General features: G+C 36.1%; 1 protein-coding gene across 8 annotated transcripts in view; it reads right to left on the reverse strand.

Annotated features, from left to right (window-relative positions):
• Positions 1 to 1,623: 1,623 nt before the first annotated feature.
• LOC126278330 (proton-coupled amino acid transporter-like protein pathetic) overlaps positions 1,624 to 14,342 on the reverse strand; it is a 238,088-nt gene continuing 225,369 nt past the window's right edge. For all 8 annotated transcript variants that reach the window (XM_049978355.1, XM_049978351.1, XM_049978357.1 and 5 more), the window contains 3 exons: positions 11,053 to 11,234; positions 8,846 to 9,018; positions 1,624 to 4,532 (listed from right to left, as the gene is read on the reverse strand). In XM_049978355.1, coding sequence (XP_049834312.1) covers positions 4,291 to 4,532; positions 8,846 to 9,018; positions 11,053 to 11,234 — 597 coding nt within the window. In that variant the 3' untranslated portion in view covers positions 1,624 to 4,290. The remainder of the gene's footprint in view (positions 4,533 to 8,845; positions 9,019 to 11,052; positions 11,235 to 14,342) is intronic.

Raw genomic sequence — 14,342 nt, forward strand, 5'->3', positions numbered from 1 at the left:
TGTTTATTTAGCCAAATTTCATATTTCAGGTTGTAGATGCAGGAGAAGCTGGGTAGGCCCGACGGCATAGCTCCCTCGGGACACTACAACAAATGTTCTTTCAGCCAGAATGAATACAGACATCCCTCATATTTGCATGACAAAAGGCCCTCTGTTAAGCTTACCCATGGACACTAGCTTGCCAGACCCTGTAACTTTGGAAAGACACTTTAAAAGTGCTAAATGCGCAGTTTTGGCCCAGACCTTAAGTGCTCTGTCTCATAGCCTGTGATCCTCCCAACCACTCTGCATGCTTTTCTCTGTATTGTCATTTACTCAGTCAGTCTTTTCATGACTCATTATGCATTCAAGTCATATTTAGAAAGTTCCAGACATTGACTATCTGCATTTCAGTTTGGTGAGTAGCCATCCATAAGTGTTCTTGCCAAACTGATAAAGACTTGTACATTGGAAATATCCTACTTGGAATACTTCAATAGTCTCGCCAAGTCATTTATTTTCACATAATGTGCTGGTGTAGTAGGGGGCACATACAAGACAGATAAGGTGTAGGCTTTCTCTGTGGTTACTGGTAGCCAGATAATGATGGCCAATCTCTTGATTCATCCAGGTATATTCATATTTTTCACAGGGAACTTTGTGAAGGTCATATGATACTTTACTCTGTGTCAAACTGACACTGCCAGAGTTGAACGCCATGAATCAAAGAGGATGGTGTTGACTATTATGAATTGTAATAGAGGATACAGAGAGTGGAGTGCAGTGCAGTGGTTGAGAGCAACTTCTTTGTAATTATGTCAACTACAACCAGTTCTTTGCTATGGGGTACAGCAGATACTGTTCTTCACCTCTGCTACTGACACACTGTAGGGTACAAAATTGGTATTGTCGCTTGAAGAACTGAAGGAGGTCACCTGAAGTTATAAGCCACAACTATGCTGAGATGTTAAGAAATGCCATTAGCAGAGTACATGAGCATCAAAAGGAATTTATGGCAATGGATCCTACTTGTCAACTGGGTAGTATGTTGAGTAACCTTAATGTGAGACAAAGACAGGACCCCCTGATCTATCACCACCCTTCACAAGCTACTGGCAGATTATATGCACTCATTTGTTTACATGCATACTATTCCACCACAAATCTCAAAAATCTAAATCACTCCCAAATATTGTTGTGGGAGATTACTTGGGGACAATCCTATTGAGGAAACTTGAGATGTCAAAAATAGATGTGCAAACTTTGTACGCTTCTCCAACCAAACTCATCAAGTTCCAGGCACTTCTTGATCACTTATACACCAGTATGCTTTCAGACACTGCCACACACTTTTATAAACAATTCCCTCATGAGTTGTTGTTGCAAACAGAGAAAAAAACATTAAACAATTCCCTCATGAGTTGTTGTTGCAAACAGAGAAAAAAACATACTCCACCTGTCAAATTCAGTTTGGTATGTGTACATTTCGGTCCTCATGCAAGTTTCTGAGTGACCTTAAGAGCAGCAGTAGTTCTACAACTGCAAATAAAATTGAGAGCTGCTCAACATCAAATGTTGTTATTGGTTGGGGAGGGTAAATGCAAGCAACACAGTAATTCTAGTATTCAGAAACTTCTTTTAAAGTTTCAGTGATGCATAATTTATTGTCCTTTATTGTCATGTTCATTATTTTTATGACAGGAATTGTAATGTGACATGAATTATTGTAATGTGACAGAAAATCAGAAGATACAATCAGCATTTGCTCTTGTGCACAACTGTTTTTATCAACATACCTCTAAAACAATAAACACTTTACCGTCTTCTTGCTTTCAAACATTACTGTATCTGTGTATGTAATTTCCATAAAACTTCAAAAAACTTCTAAAAATGTTTAAATTCTATCATCTGATATTGTAATAAGTTATACTTTATAACAGAATTTATCAGATTTCAGATCAATCAGAAAAACCACATCTCTGGTTATAAAGAGAAAGCCATATAAAGTATATGTTTTTCATATTTACCTTATTTCTCTGTTAAACTGTGTGTGTGTGTGTGTGTGTGTGTGTGTGTGTGTGTGTGTGTGTGTGTGTGTTGTGAGAGAGATTTTGTAAATGCATGCACACCTGCATTATGCAACTAATTTGTAGGGTAGTTCTGAATATAACACTCCTGTACCTCGAAGTAAAAATGCTATTAACATTCATACAATTGTCACTGGTTCCAAAAATGATGAAATTTGAACAATATTAGCTATACTGTTGTTGATAAAAATGATTGCATGAGAGTAAAACATTAACTTGTAATAAAAGTACATAAGTTTTGTTACTACATGTGCACTACTGTTTCTATATCCACAATAAATTTAATTTGCCATTATTATGCCAAAAGGCATATTACATTAAATGAAGTTATTGTTATACTTCCTTGCAGAGTTGAGATTATCATTTATGCAAAAATCAGCTAACCTTCTTGAGATTGCAAGAACATTTGATCTCTGATTGCATTTTCAGCAAATGAAACACAAAATAATAATTCTATAATTTCTGTGGGTATGTAACATCACACAAAATGTAGATAACATTTCCATTATTAAAAATTATATATCTATTAACATGAAAGAACATTTGTATATTCATTTGCTTCTTGCAACTATTGGTGGTTGGTTAGATAGGGCCATGTTTGTAAATAAATAAGCTTTTCACAAATTATTGTCAGTTTATTTAGCTTTTTCCAAGCTCAATGATAATTATCTGTTGTTGTGCAATAATTCATTTAAGACACATACATATCCATTTCCTCCAAGCCTACACTGATAAAACGGAATGGGTTAAAATAACCTATTATTCAAATTCTGCAGGCTAAATACATTGCGGTGGAGAAATGCTGTTCCAAATCTTGAACATTAAGAAAATGCTATTACTGACTTTTTGATCATCTTGGTTATACAATGGAGCACCACAAAAAGTACATGTAAAACATGCATAAATAATACATAAATTACAAAACGTAAAAAATTAAGTTAAAATAATACTTACTGGCAAAAGGCAGTATTTTGTTTTAAAATAATTTTCTCCACAGAGAAAGTCATTATATACTTAAGAGACATCATGCATACAGCTCCTTGACAATGAGACATTTACAGCACAAACAGTGTCTATGCTCTTACATCTCTTGTTAGCATGTCTCTTCAGATGTACAGCTCATTAATAAATACATAATTATGATAAGATTCGCAATTTAGCTGTGCGTATGTACAGTTTGCTATTGCAAGTTAGGTGTACACATTATAACATCCACTTATGTACATGTGCCATACATCAAGCATCAATTTGTGCATTTGCAGATAATTACAGCTGAACAATAGATTCAGATATACAAATTAGCATTGCTCATTTGTACATTTTTTGCATTAACTGCACCATAAAATAACACAAATATCTTTGGCATTTAATTATGCAAAACTGTGTTCTTTGAAGTCACATATAAACACTATTACCACAAAAAGGCAACTGGTTCTATTAGTATCATAGCTAATCTGACAGTTGTTATTGTAACACATGGAAGCTCATTTTCATCTGTTCCTCTTACATTCAGTATTCACATTCACTATTCTATTTTTGAAATAAAAGTGTCAATATTTTTTTTAAATTGTGGCCAAATGTTCTTTGTCTCATCAATGTGCTACTAACATATTTTAAAACCCTGAACTTGAAAGCTCATTACAAAATAAGTTAATGTAATCTTGTCAGTAATATCACAGGTCTTTGGAAGATACAGAAAAGTCTTGCTATCTTATGCAAGAAATAATCTGTCAGTATATTCTGAACAGAAATATATTCTTAGAAGCATTATTTTCCTAAAAACCATTTTATCACATACATTTTACATTTGTTAAAGTTGTCATCGAAGAAGTAATATTGAAATTAAAACAGGGTAACATATTAATATACACAAAGTATTTACAATTTACATTGCCATAGACAAGTAAACAAAAATAAATAATAAATATGTTCAAGTATCAACAACAACCACATTTTTTCCGGAAAAATGTGGTGTTACAAAAATAAACTTCCTTTGTACAGTAAACTTCCTTATAAAATATCTAAATGTTTTTCATAGTACCGTACGATATCAATAAAACTCCATGAAGTGTATAAAACTGCACAATATTAACATCTGTGAACTTATTACAACAGAGGTGAATTTGTTCCAAAACAAATTTATATTTGCTTTATGACAACAAATTAGTTTTTCTGCTGTATAATTGTGGTATATCATGATGATAATTTTTGACTGGAAGACTATTCATTCTTCTGGTGAAATTATGTTGGCAATGCTAACATATGACCCAAACATAAAGCCACAGACACCAAATATCATAATGCAGATATCTTTACAGAGTATCCAGTTATATCTTCCAAGGTCATCATGCCAAAAGGTAAGAATCTCTATCAGAGGAGGAAATATGAGGGCTAATGTGGAACTGCTGACTGCACCGACCAACGAGATGACAGCTCCAAGATTTGGAATAGCAATAGCGAGGCAAACTGGAAAAGGAAACAGATACATTTCAATTATTTTCACATATGCAACTAGATGTCCATTCATTCTGGAGTTGAAATTTCACATGAAACCATTTCATTTTAGCTTATAACCTGCACACATTACATGCTGCAAGGGCCAATATATAGTCACAATACAACATAAATGTAAAAACATTAAAATAACAATATTTTACTCTTTTAAAGGAAGAAAACGGAGGTGTAGAAGAAGGAACACAAGTTATTCATGTGTAGTGTTATTGGTGTATTGAGTCTCACTTTCTTTTGTTTGTATCACAATTTTATTCATCCTTCTTATCTCATCAATTTTGGGGTATATTTCTTTAACTAATGTTACATCACAGAGCCATTTAATACAATAGCAAAAATTTCTTTCCTATCTTCTTATACAGAGTTGGGGAAGTAGAGGGAGGAAGTAGAGTGAAGCACAGAAAGAGAGCTGATATTATCTGAAGGTAAGTGAAAAACCAAGGGGAATCATCGAGGCCACTATAGAATACAGATTATGTAGGATCTAGTATCACAAAACATTTCCATTGCTATTACTTCTGTTGAGTTTGAAAATTGTCACTTCATACGACTCTGGTTGTGGTTTACATTACACTGGGTTATTTGTAGAAAGTGGGATTATATTTTGACTATCTACTAACGAGTGTAATGAGTTAACTTTTACTCACAACTGAACATGCATGTAGCATGAATGATATAAGAAGGAGAACATGACACTACGATGGGCGTCCATTTACGTTTAGTAAGACAGGTATCTACAGTCAATTCTGTGACACAGTACGTAAGAGTGGCCTTGAATCGAAAATTGTAGTAATGGGGGTAAGAAAATGTTTGTTGTAAGCCATTACATATAATACAAACTGGATTTCTGAAGTGGGCATAGGCCTTGTAAGTATTATTGGTGTTACCAAAATCATTATTTGAGTCTGCCTCTACTATTGTACTTTTGCTTGTTGGATTACTTTTCCTGTAACTGTCAATCTAATTTTTAATTCAGTAATTAACTTCACTGTTAACCTTAATTATTAATTTAGTTTGCAATGCAATAAAGATTGAAAATTATTTCTTGTCATTCAGTCACAGATTTACAGTAACTGGTCATAAAATGTACACAATATGACAAATTGATTGCCTGCAAATAACAACATAATCACAATTTTGACGGTCTGAAAACAGAGGAAAAGGCTGAAATTGCCTTGGAGCTGTGTATCATGTTTTGACAACATATTGAAAAGCCCACACACAGCCAAAATTGGAAACAGTGACAGTGACCAAGTTAATTTCATTACACTGTGCTTATTAGCAAACATTCTTTTGTTGAACAGTGAGAGTTACATGTAATGGATCTCTCTATGCAACACTGTGTACAGAATATTTACAATGCATAATAAACATGGCTCCCTTTGGTAACAATGGGCATCAATGAAAATGTTTCGGGCTTAAAAATAGTAAATTTACATGTATTTCTATCTGCTGAATTAAAAAATCACCATAAAAATGACAGATTAGCTCTTGTTTTGAAGATAAAGTGATATTTCATTTTTTAGAGTGAAAATTTTAAATTTGGGGGAATATTTTTTGGGGAGTTGGCACACCTCTCAAAGAACAAAACACAAATGTTCTTCAGCTGTTTGTAAGTCATAAACATAGATACTGTTGCTGTGACTGAGAATTACATGTAGTTTTTACTCAAATTAATGCAAAATTTTTGGTTCGCAAATGCTTTTTTTACTGTAAAATTTGTAAAAATGCCACGAAAATGTGTAAATATGGTGAATAACTTTTGTTATATTTGTGGTGAAATAACATTTTCCTCACAGAAATGCAATCTAACACCTATTGTAAAGACTGCCTATCAGTATTATTTCGGTATGAAAGTAGGGGACCAGTCTTGGGCTCCACATAAATGTTGCAACGCATATTCAATTACACTGCGAGAATGGCTGAAAAAGAAGAAATGATCTATGGCTTTCGCTGTGCCTATAATTTGGCGGGATACAGATGACTGCTATTTCTGCCTGACTCCACTTATAAAGGCAGGATTGTCTATGAAGAAAAGAAGAACTGTTCAGTACCCGAATCTTCCATCTGCTATTCGACCCATTCCACATTTGGGTAGTTTACCAGTTGCTACTCCACCAGAAAATTGTGTGTTTGAAGTAGAAAATGAAGACAGTGAGGAACAAGAAGAACCAAACAAGCCTTCCACATCCCATGACCCTGATTTTGAGGGAAAAGATGATAAACCACACAGACTGAGTCAAGTGGAATTGAGTGATCTCATTAGAGACCTTGGCCTGTCAAAGGAGAATGCAGAAATTCTTGGGTCTCAACTACAGCAATGGAAACTTCTCCAAAGTTATGTGAGAATCTCACAGTACAGAAAATGTCACATGGAACTGCTTCCCTTTTTTGGGAAGAAAAATAATCTTGTTGTTTGCTGCTACATTAAAGGCTTGATGAAATCTTTGAATTTGAACCATGATCCAACTGAATGGAGGCTATTCATAGACTCCTCCAAGCTTAGTTTGAAAGCTGTGTTACTTCACAATGGGAACCTTCTTTCATCTATTCCTGTTGGTCATGCTGTTCACATGAAGGAGACATATGCAAATATGACAGCTCTCTTGGACTCAAATATCATGAACACAAATGGAAAATCTGTGGTGATCTAAAAGTAACTGCCATACTCTTAGTAATGCAACTGGGTTACACAAAGCATTGTCGCTTGTTATGTATGTGGGACAGTAGAGATACGAAATTGCATTATATTAAAGAAGACTGGCCTGCAAGAAATCTTCATCCTAGCGAGAAAAATGTCATTGCCAAGCCTCTTGTGGACCCAAAACACTGCTGGGTTTGATGAAAAACTTTGTCAAAGCTATGAACTGAGAAAGACAGGCCTTTAAGTACATAAGAGCGAAATTTTCAAAATTAAGTGATGCAAAAGTTAAGGAAGGCATTTTTGTCGGACCACAACTAACAGAACTTGTAAAGGATCCTGCATTTGACCAAGTTTTGGAGGGGAAAGAAAAGGAAGTTTGGGAAGCCTTCAAGAGTGTTGTTCATGGATTTTTAGGCAATAAAAGAGATGACAACTACAATCAATTGATGACAGTGCTCCTGCAAAAATACTGTAACCTTGGATGCAACATGTTCCATAATATGCATTTTCTCCACTCCCACATAGACTTTTTCCCTCCTAGTTGTGGAGCTGTTAGTGATGAACATGGTGAGAGATTCCATCAGGACATTACTGTTATGGAACAAAGATATCAGGGCCATTGGAATGAAGAAATTCTTGCAGATTACTGTTGGTCTTTGTGTAGGGATTCTACAGAACTCCATTACAAGAGGCAAGCTAAAAGACGACAAAGTCGATAGGCCACCACATGATTCTCTTCAGACACTACCATCTGTGAAGTATTTTTCCAGCAATTTAGAACTCTTAGCATGTAATTACCAGCTGAAAAAATCCAATGCAGTTTCACTGTTGTTAGCATGTATATAATTAAAATTTATCCTTTTCTCTCGATCCGTTAATATGTAATACTTCCACCTTGTGTATACCATAGAAACTAGAGGTAATAAAAAATTTTCAGTGTCATATTTGTTTTTCTCAACCCAAAATTAGTAGGAACTGCCTCATCAAGTGCTCAAAACATTCAAAAATTATTTTTTTGTGGCCCAGTGTAATAGCAGAAGTCAATTACAGTGCATGAAAATTAAGCATCATTAACCATGGTACTATGGTTATAGCTGAAGATCTTGTCTTATGAAGCAAACCGGATAGACCATAACATTATTCTGTGACATTACCTTACAGATATAAATAAACTGTAGTGTATGCAACTGAAAACGAAATGTACATCAGATGAAGACAGATAAAAAAAATGTGTCTTACTAGCATGAAAGTGCAGGAGCAAGTGCACAGACAGATACAACTGATCTCAGACAACAAAATCTATTTGTTCAAAGATCCTAAGGGCCAAACAATAAAATTAAAATAACAGCTAATTCACAAATTTCCTCCCTCAACTGTTTTTCCCACCCGCTGAAAGATCCTCTGGGTACTTAAGTTTGAAACACAATCACATTTTTGCATTACTATGCAGCTGGTGCTGTTCTTTATCCTTACCTAGCATTACAATTTGCCAGCTAACGTATAGCAAAATCACAGCATATTTCTATTTCCTCTAAGGTTTTGCTCACCTAGTGAGCATTACTGTCTTACTGACTACATTGATCTGAACACAACCACACAACAAAAATAATAAGAATGTACTTACAAGTGAAAATAACTAACACTGTGCGTAAAATATATTCTCCCAGCATTTGTGCTCTCTCCGTTTCCAGCCGAGGTCGAATCAAAGGCCATATAATACTCATTGGAACATAAAACTGCAAACCGTAGGAGAAGAAAATGGCAACTGCCATCATCAGTCGCACTGACTGTGCCAACCTGGAACATACAAACACTGTGTGTCAAAAAGAGAAATGTATATAAATAAAACACATATATTGGTGGATAGTAAAACAGCTGATATTATTTGAAGTTAGACCCGGTTATTCTGGAAACTAAGAGAAATCACTTTATGGACGTTATTACGAAACTAGTTCACACTTGCTACAGTATCACAAAATATTTGGGTTGCTACTAGTTCTGTAGAGTGCTGTCCACAGTAAACATCTTTGCTTGAACAAAACTGGCAATAAGTGTTAAGGATCCTGTAATACCTAAAATATACTGTAGTAAAATTTTTTATACAGAACCCTTTTCCCTCTTTATTTATAAGTTATACTAACAATAGAAAATCCAGGATGAAATGTAACAATATTATGAAAAGGAAAGTTGCTACTCACCATATAGCGAAGATGCTGACTCGCAGATAGGCACAACGAAAAGACTGTCACAAATAAAGCTTTTGGCCATTAAGGCGTTATTCAACAACAAATGTACACACACACACACACACACACACACACACACACACAACTGCAGTCTCAGGCAACTGGAACCACACTGCAAGCAGCAGCACCAGTGTATGATGGGGATGGTGACTGGGTGGAGGTAAGGAGGAGGCTGGGGTGGGGAGGTGGATGAACAGTATGGTGGAGATGGTGGACAGTGAAGTGCTGCAGGTTAGACAATGGGCAAAAGAGAGGTGGGGGAGGGGCAGAAAGTAGCGAAAAAGGAGAGACGTAAAAAGACTGTGTGTGATGGCTGTACGGTGCTGAAATGGGAACAGGGAAAGGGTTCCCAACTGTGCAATTCAGAAAAGCTTGTGTTGGTGAGAAGGATCCATATGTTACAGGCTGTGAAGCAGTCATAGAAATGAAGGATGTCATGTTTGGCAACATGTTCAGCAACAGGGTGGTCTACTTGTTTTGTGGTGACAGTTTGTCGGTGGTTGTCATGCCCACATAGAATGCAGCACAGTGGTTGCAACTTAGTTTGTAGGTCTTGTCTGGTTTCACAGGTTCAGATTCATTAATGACATCATTCATCATGTGATCTACAAGATAAGCTGCAACCACTGTGCTGCATTCTATGTGGGCGTGACAACCATTGACAAACTGTGGCCACAAAACAAATGGATCACCCTGTTGCTGAACATGCTGCCAAACATGACATCCTTCATTCCAATGACTGCTTCACAGCCTGTGCCATATGGATCCTTCCCACCAACACCAGGTTTTCTGAATTGTGCAGATGCGAACTGTCCCTGCAATACATCCTATGTTCCTGTAACCCTCCCTGGTCTCAACCTTCTTTAGTGACTGTCCTCACCCATCCAGACCCTTCCCTGTTCCTATTCCAGCACTACAAAGAGCCATCATTCCACTATCACACCCAGTCTTTTCACTTCTCTCCTTTTTCGCTACCCTCACCCTCCTCTCCACCTCTCCCCTGACCACCATCTAACCTGCAGCACTTCACTGTTCACCACCCCTAAAATACTATTCTTCCCCCTCCCCACACCAGCTTCTTCCTTACCCCCACCCAGTTGTCCCATCATACACTGGTGCTGCTGCTCACAGTTTCCTGCCTGAGACTGCAGAGTGAGTGTGTGTGTGTGTGTGTGTGTGTGTGTGTATGTGTGTGTGTGTGTGTGTGTGTGTACATCTATTGTTGACAAAGGCCTGAATGGCTGAAAGCTTTATTTGTGACAGGCTTTGTGTGTGTGTGTGTGTGTGTGTGTGTGTGTGTGTGTGTGTGTACATCTATTGTTGACAAAGGCCTTAATGGCTGAAAGCTATATTTGTGACAGGCTTTTTATTGTGCTTATTTGCAACTCAGCATCTCCGCTATGTGGCGAGTAGGAACTTTCCTTTACATAATATTGTTACACTAATAATACGACTATAGAACAGACATTTGAAGGGCTCTACATTCCTTATAATTTTTTACAATGTCTACACAACAATCTGCCAGCCAATGTATAGTAGGATTCAAGCATATTTCTATTTTTAAATCTGATGTAAGATAACTTACAAATCCCTTTGTGGCAGATTCAAAGTGATGCTTCCCAATTTAACCTTTTCTCCATACTTTAGGTACCCAAAAAATCCAACTGATGTATACAAAGCTGCTACAATAACCATTCCTGTATTTAGAACTCCTGTCCATCCACCAAAATCCTGAGGGGTTTTCATGTTGTTTTCCAGAGGAAGGACCTGAAAAAATAAGCAAATACAAACATGATTTTTGAAAACAGTTATTTGAATTGTGCAAATACATAATAGCTTACACCTTTTATTGGAGTATTGTGCGAGATTATTAATCTATACCATCATCTCACAAGACCACAAAAATTGAATAAAAATATAGGTTGCTGGTTTATAAGATCATTAAGTACATTTGATTGAAATACTGTGTGTGTGTGTGTGTGTGTGTGTGTGTGTGTGTGTGTGTGTGTAGGAGCAGGGGGGAGGGGGGGGGGAGGGAGAGGAGGAGGAGGATATCCCACACTGAAATGCCATATGAAAATGCCCAATGTTCAGAGGAAAAGCACTGTGGTCAGCTGAACTACTGAATGTATTACACGTCATTTTACAAAGTGATACAGTGTTTCACACCAAAGAGTAACAATGTATGGAAGGTTATCAATAAGTATGATACAAATGTATGAGAAAGTATTTCGTGTGTTACCTCATAAGCACTATGAACTAAGTTGGGAATGTAATGATTGTCAAGGCCTGTAAAATACTCATCATAATGTCAATACCACATTCGGTCAGTGAGAATTTGTGTGATCTAGCCAGAAACTAAGAATGATGAATGGGGAAAAGTGGAGACAATTTTGGTGAATATGCTACATTAGCCAATAATTTGTGTTCTAATTGCAGCAATTTGGCTCTTGTGGGAAAAAAGTGTCACCTAGCATACTCAGCACACAGATGAACATTAAAAATGCAAATATTAGTTCACAAGGTCAAGGAGAGTTGTACAGTTGGTCCTTGTTATAGTTCAACTTTTTTTTAAAAAAATTGAGAGACATTTTTTCTTTCAAACATGTTTTACTCTTTTCAAAACTCCATTCAGTATCTCAAAACATGTTATGATCAATCTATGTTTCCATCTACAATCATGAAGTAACAGCACAAATTGTGATGCACATTGCTTCAAATTCTGGTCAAAAGTAGAAATTGTGACGCATATTACACACAAAAGTTTATTATCATTATTCTTTTCTGCATGATAATGTACACAAGAATCTAAAAGCATGTCAACATTATCTATGATTTGGAAACCCCTAGGCAACAATCATCTGAAAGCATACTATCAGTTATTGCGATCACTTTAGGTGGGGTTGATTTTAATTATAAAGAAGCAGGAGGTTTCATCTTTCAATGATCTATCAAATCTGCAAGTAAATCATGTTCAACACTGGTTCAGAGTTACCAGTATATTGTAGTATTTTGCTCTGATCTGCACAGTCGTATATTTGTTTACAGGGTATTTAAGCACTATGTAAAAATAACTGTCTTGCTCTGTTTGTCATAACCACTGCTCCATCCACATCAAATGTTAACTGCACGATACTATTACAGCTTTTACCAAAAGCTGTTCAGATATTATTGTCATATAAACAGACATTAATTTAAGAATTGTCCACAGAGTAGTGTGTATTCTTGTTGTTCTGTAACTATATGAGATTTCATAGGGGTAGTAATTCATGTCAGTTTGTGGTTTTGAAAATGAAATCACTTCTGTGCTGACAATATGTCATAGCTTTTGGTGAATGCTATATAATTTTCTATGTGTAATAGTGTTTATTCTTTTACTTCATATAGCAACAATCACAAGTGGGTAAATGAATGAAATAAAAGACAAAATGCAGAGTAATGATTACTTTTGTGGGAAGCAAATACAAAATGGCCAATGACAAGTGGCTGGTGGAGAAGGGTTGCACAGGGAATACAAGGATGAATAAGTTTAGAAGCAGTGCAACAGGCAATGAAAATGACTGTACGACATGAATGAATTTGTAGAAAACAGAGGAAAAAATCCATGAAGCAGAGGGATGCTGAATAAGAAGATTACCTACCATAACCAAGAGTCCTGGGGGGACAGCAGAACAGGCTTTGTTTTCATTATTAAAGCACTCGGTTGATATAATATAACAAAGAAGAATATTAGATAACAGGCAGTTTAAGGAAATATAAAAGTTACTGTAGAATGTAAATAATTTAGAGGTAACAAGACCTCTCACTGAATAGTAACAGCATTGAGTAATCGATGAAAGCTAGCATGTTTTCTTTTTCTTTTGTCAATGACTCAACACTTCTATGTTCAGTGAGTGGTCTCCTTTGCTCCTTTTTACTGAGAAATTTAGTTCTCTTACTCCATCCTTACATATGTTTCTGCAGTATACAAGAAGCCCTGCAGATAGGTGACTAACGTGAGTTTTGGTGTTCTTGTAAAGATAAGTCATTTTAGATTATAATAACATTTAGTTCAGTATTGGTTATGTGGTAAATAGATGTATTAGTGAGCTTTTTAAGTGTACCATTAAAGGTTTCATTTTTCTTTACATACAGCAGAATACATACAGCAGAATACATATAGCAGAATACACGAAAAGATCGTACAGTCGGGTTTTAGTTGTATTTTCTGTTTACGTTTTTTCACAGCAAATGTATAGAATTTTGCTTAATTATTCCTTGCTCTCTCCAGCTCTTTAACTGTAGCAAACCTCTTCATTATTTAACTCATACTTCAGAAAAGTAGTGTAAAGTTTAAGTTGTTGTTTCAGAAACTTTGCACTGTTGTTTTTGTTTACATACAGTTGCGTACATGCCAAATTTGTAGAATCATATTTTCATGTTTATCTGTAATTTAACTGACTTATTCTTAATATACTATTATGTTTACCATGAGTGAAAAGTGCTTGACCTGCCACAGAATTGTTATATCGGGCCTTTGGTGTGACGGGTGCTGTAGTTTTTCCATGTGGGTAACTGTAGTGGCGTGGGAGTAGGGGAAGTAAATGACACTCATCAGTGGTTTTGTAGTATATGTAGTAGAGATAGGAAGACACTAGTACAGGAGGGGAAATTTTCCGCCCTTCAAGCTGAATTAGACAAGGCCAGGGGAGATTTTGACATGTTAAGGAGGGAGAAGGGTAAAGAGAGGTGGGAAGTGGCAACAGGCAACAGGAGGAACAGGCCTAAAACTTTGTCTGACAGCTACGTGGTGAATGTGGAAAATAGACTTGACCTGTTGCTTCATTATTATCATTGTATGAAAGGGCAAACTCTTACTGCAGAACTACTTCAAGG

Source organism: Schistocerca gregaria, chromosome 6 (assembly GCF_023897955.1).
Source record: "Schistocerca gregaria isolate iqSchGreg1 chromosome 6, iqSchGreg1.2, whole genome shotgun sequence".
In the NCBI taxonomy this organism is placed as follows: Eukaryota; Metazoa; Arthropoda; class Insecta; order Orthoptera; family Acrididae; genus Schistocerca; species Schistocerca gregaria.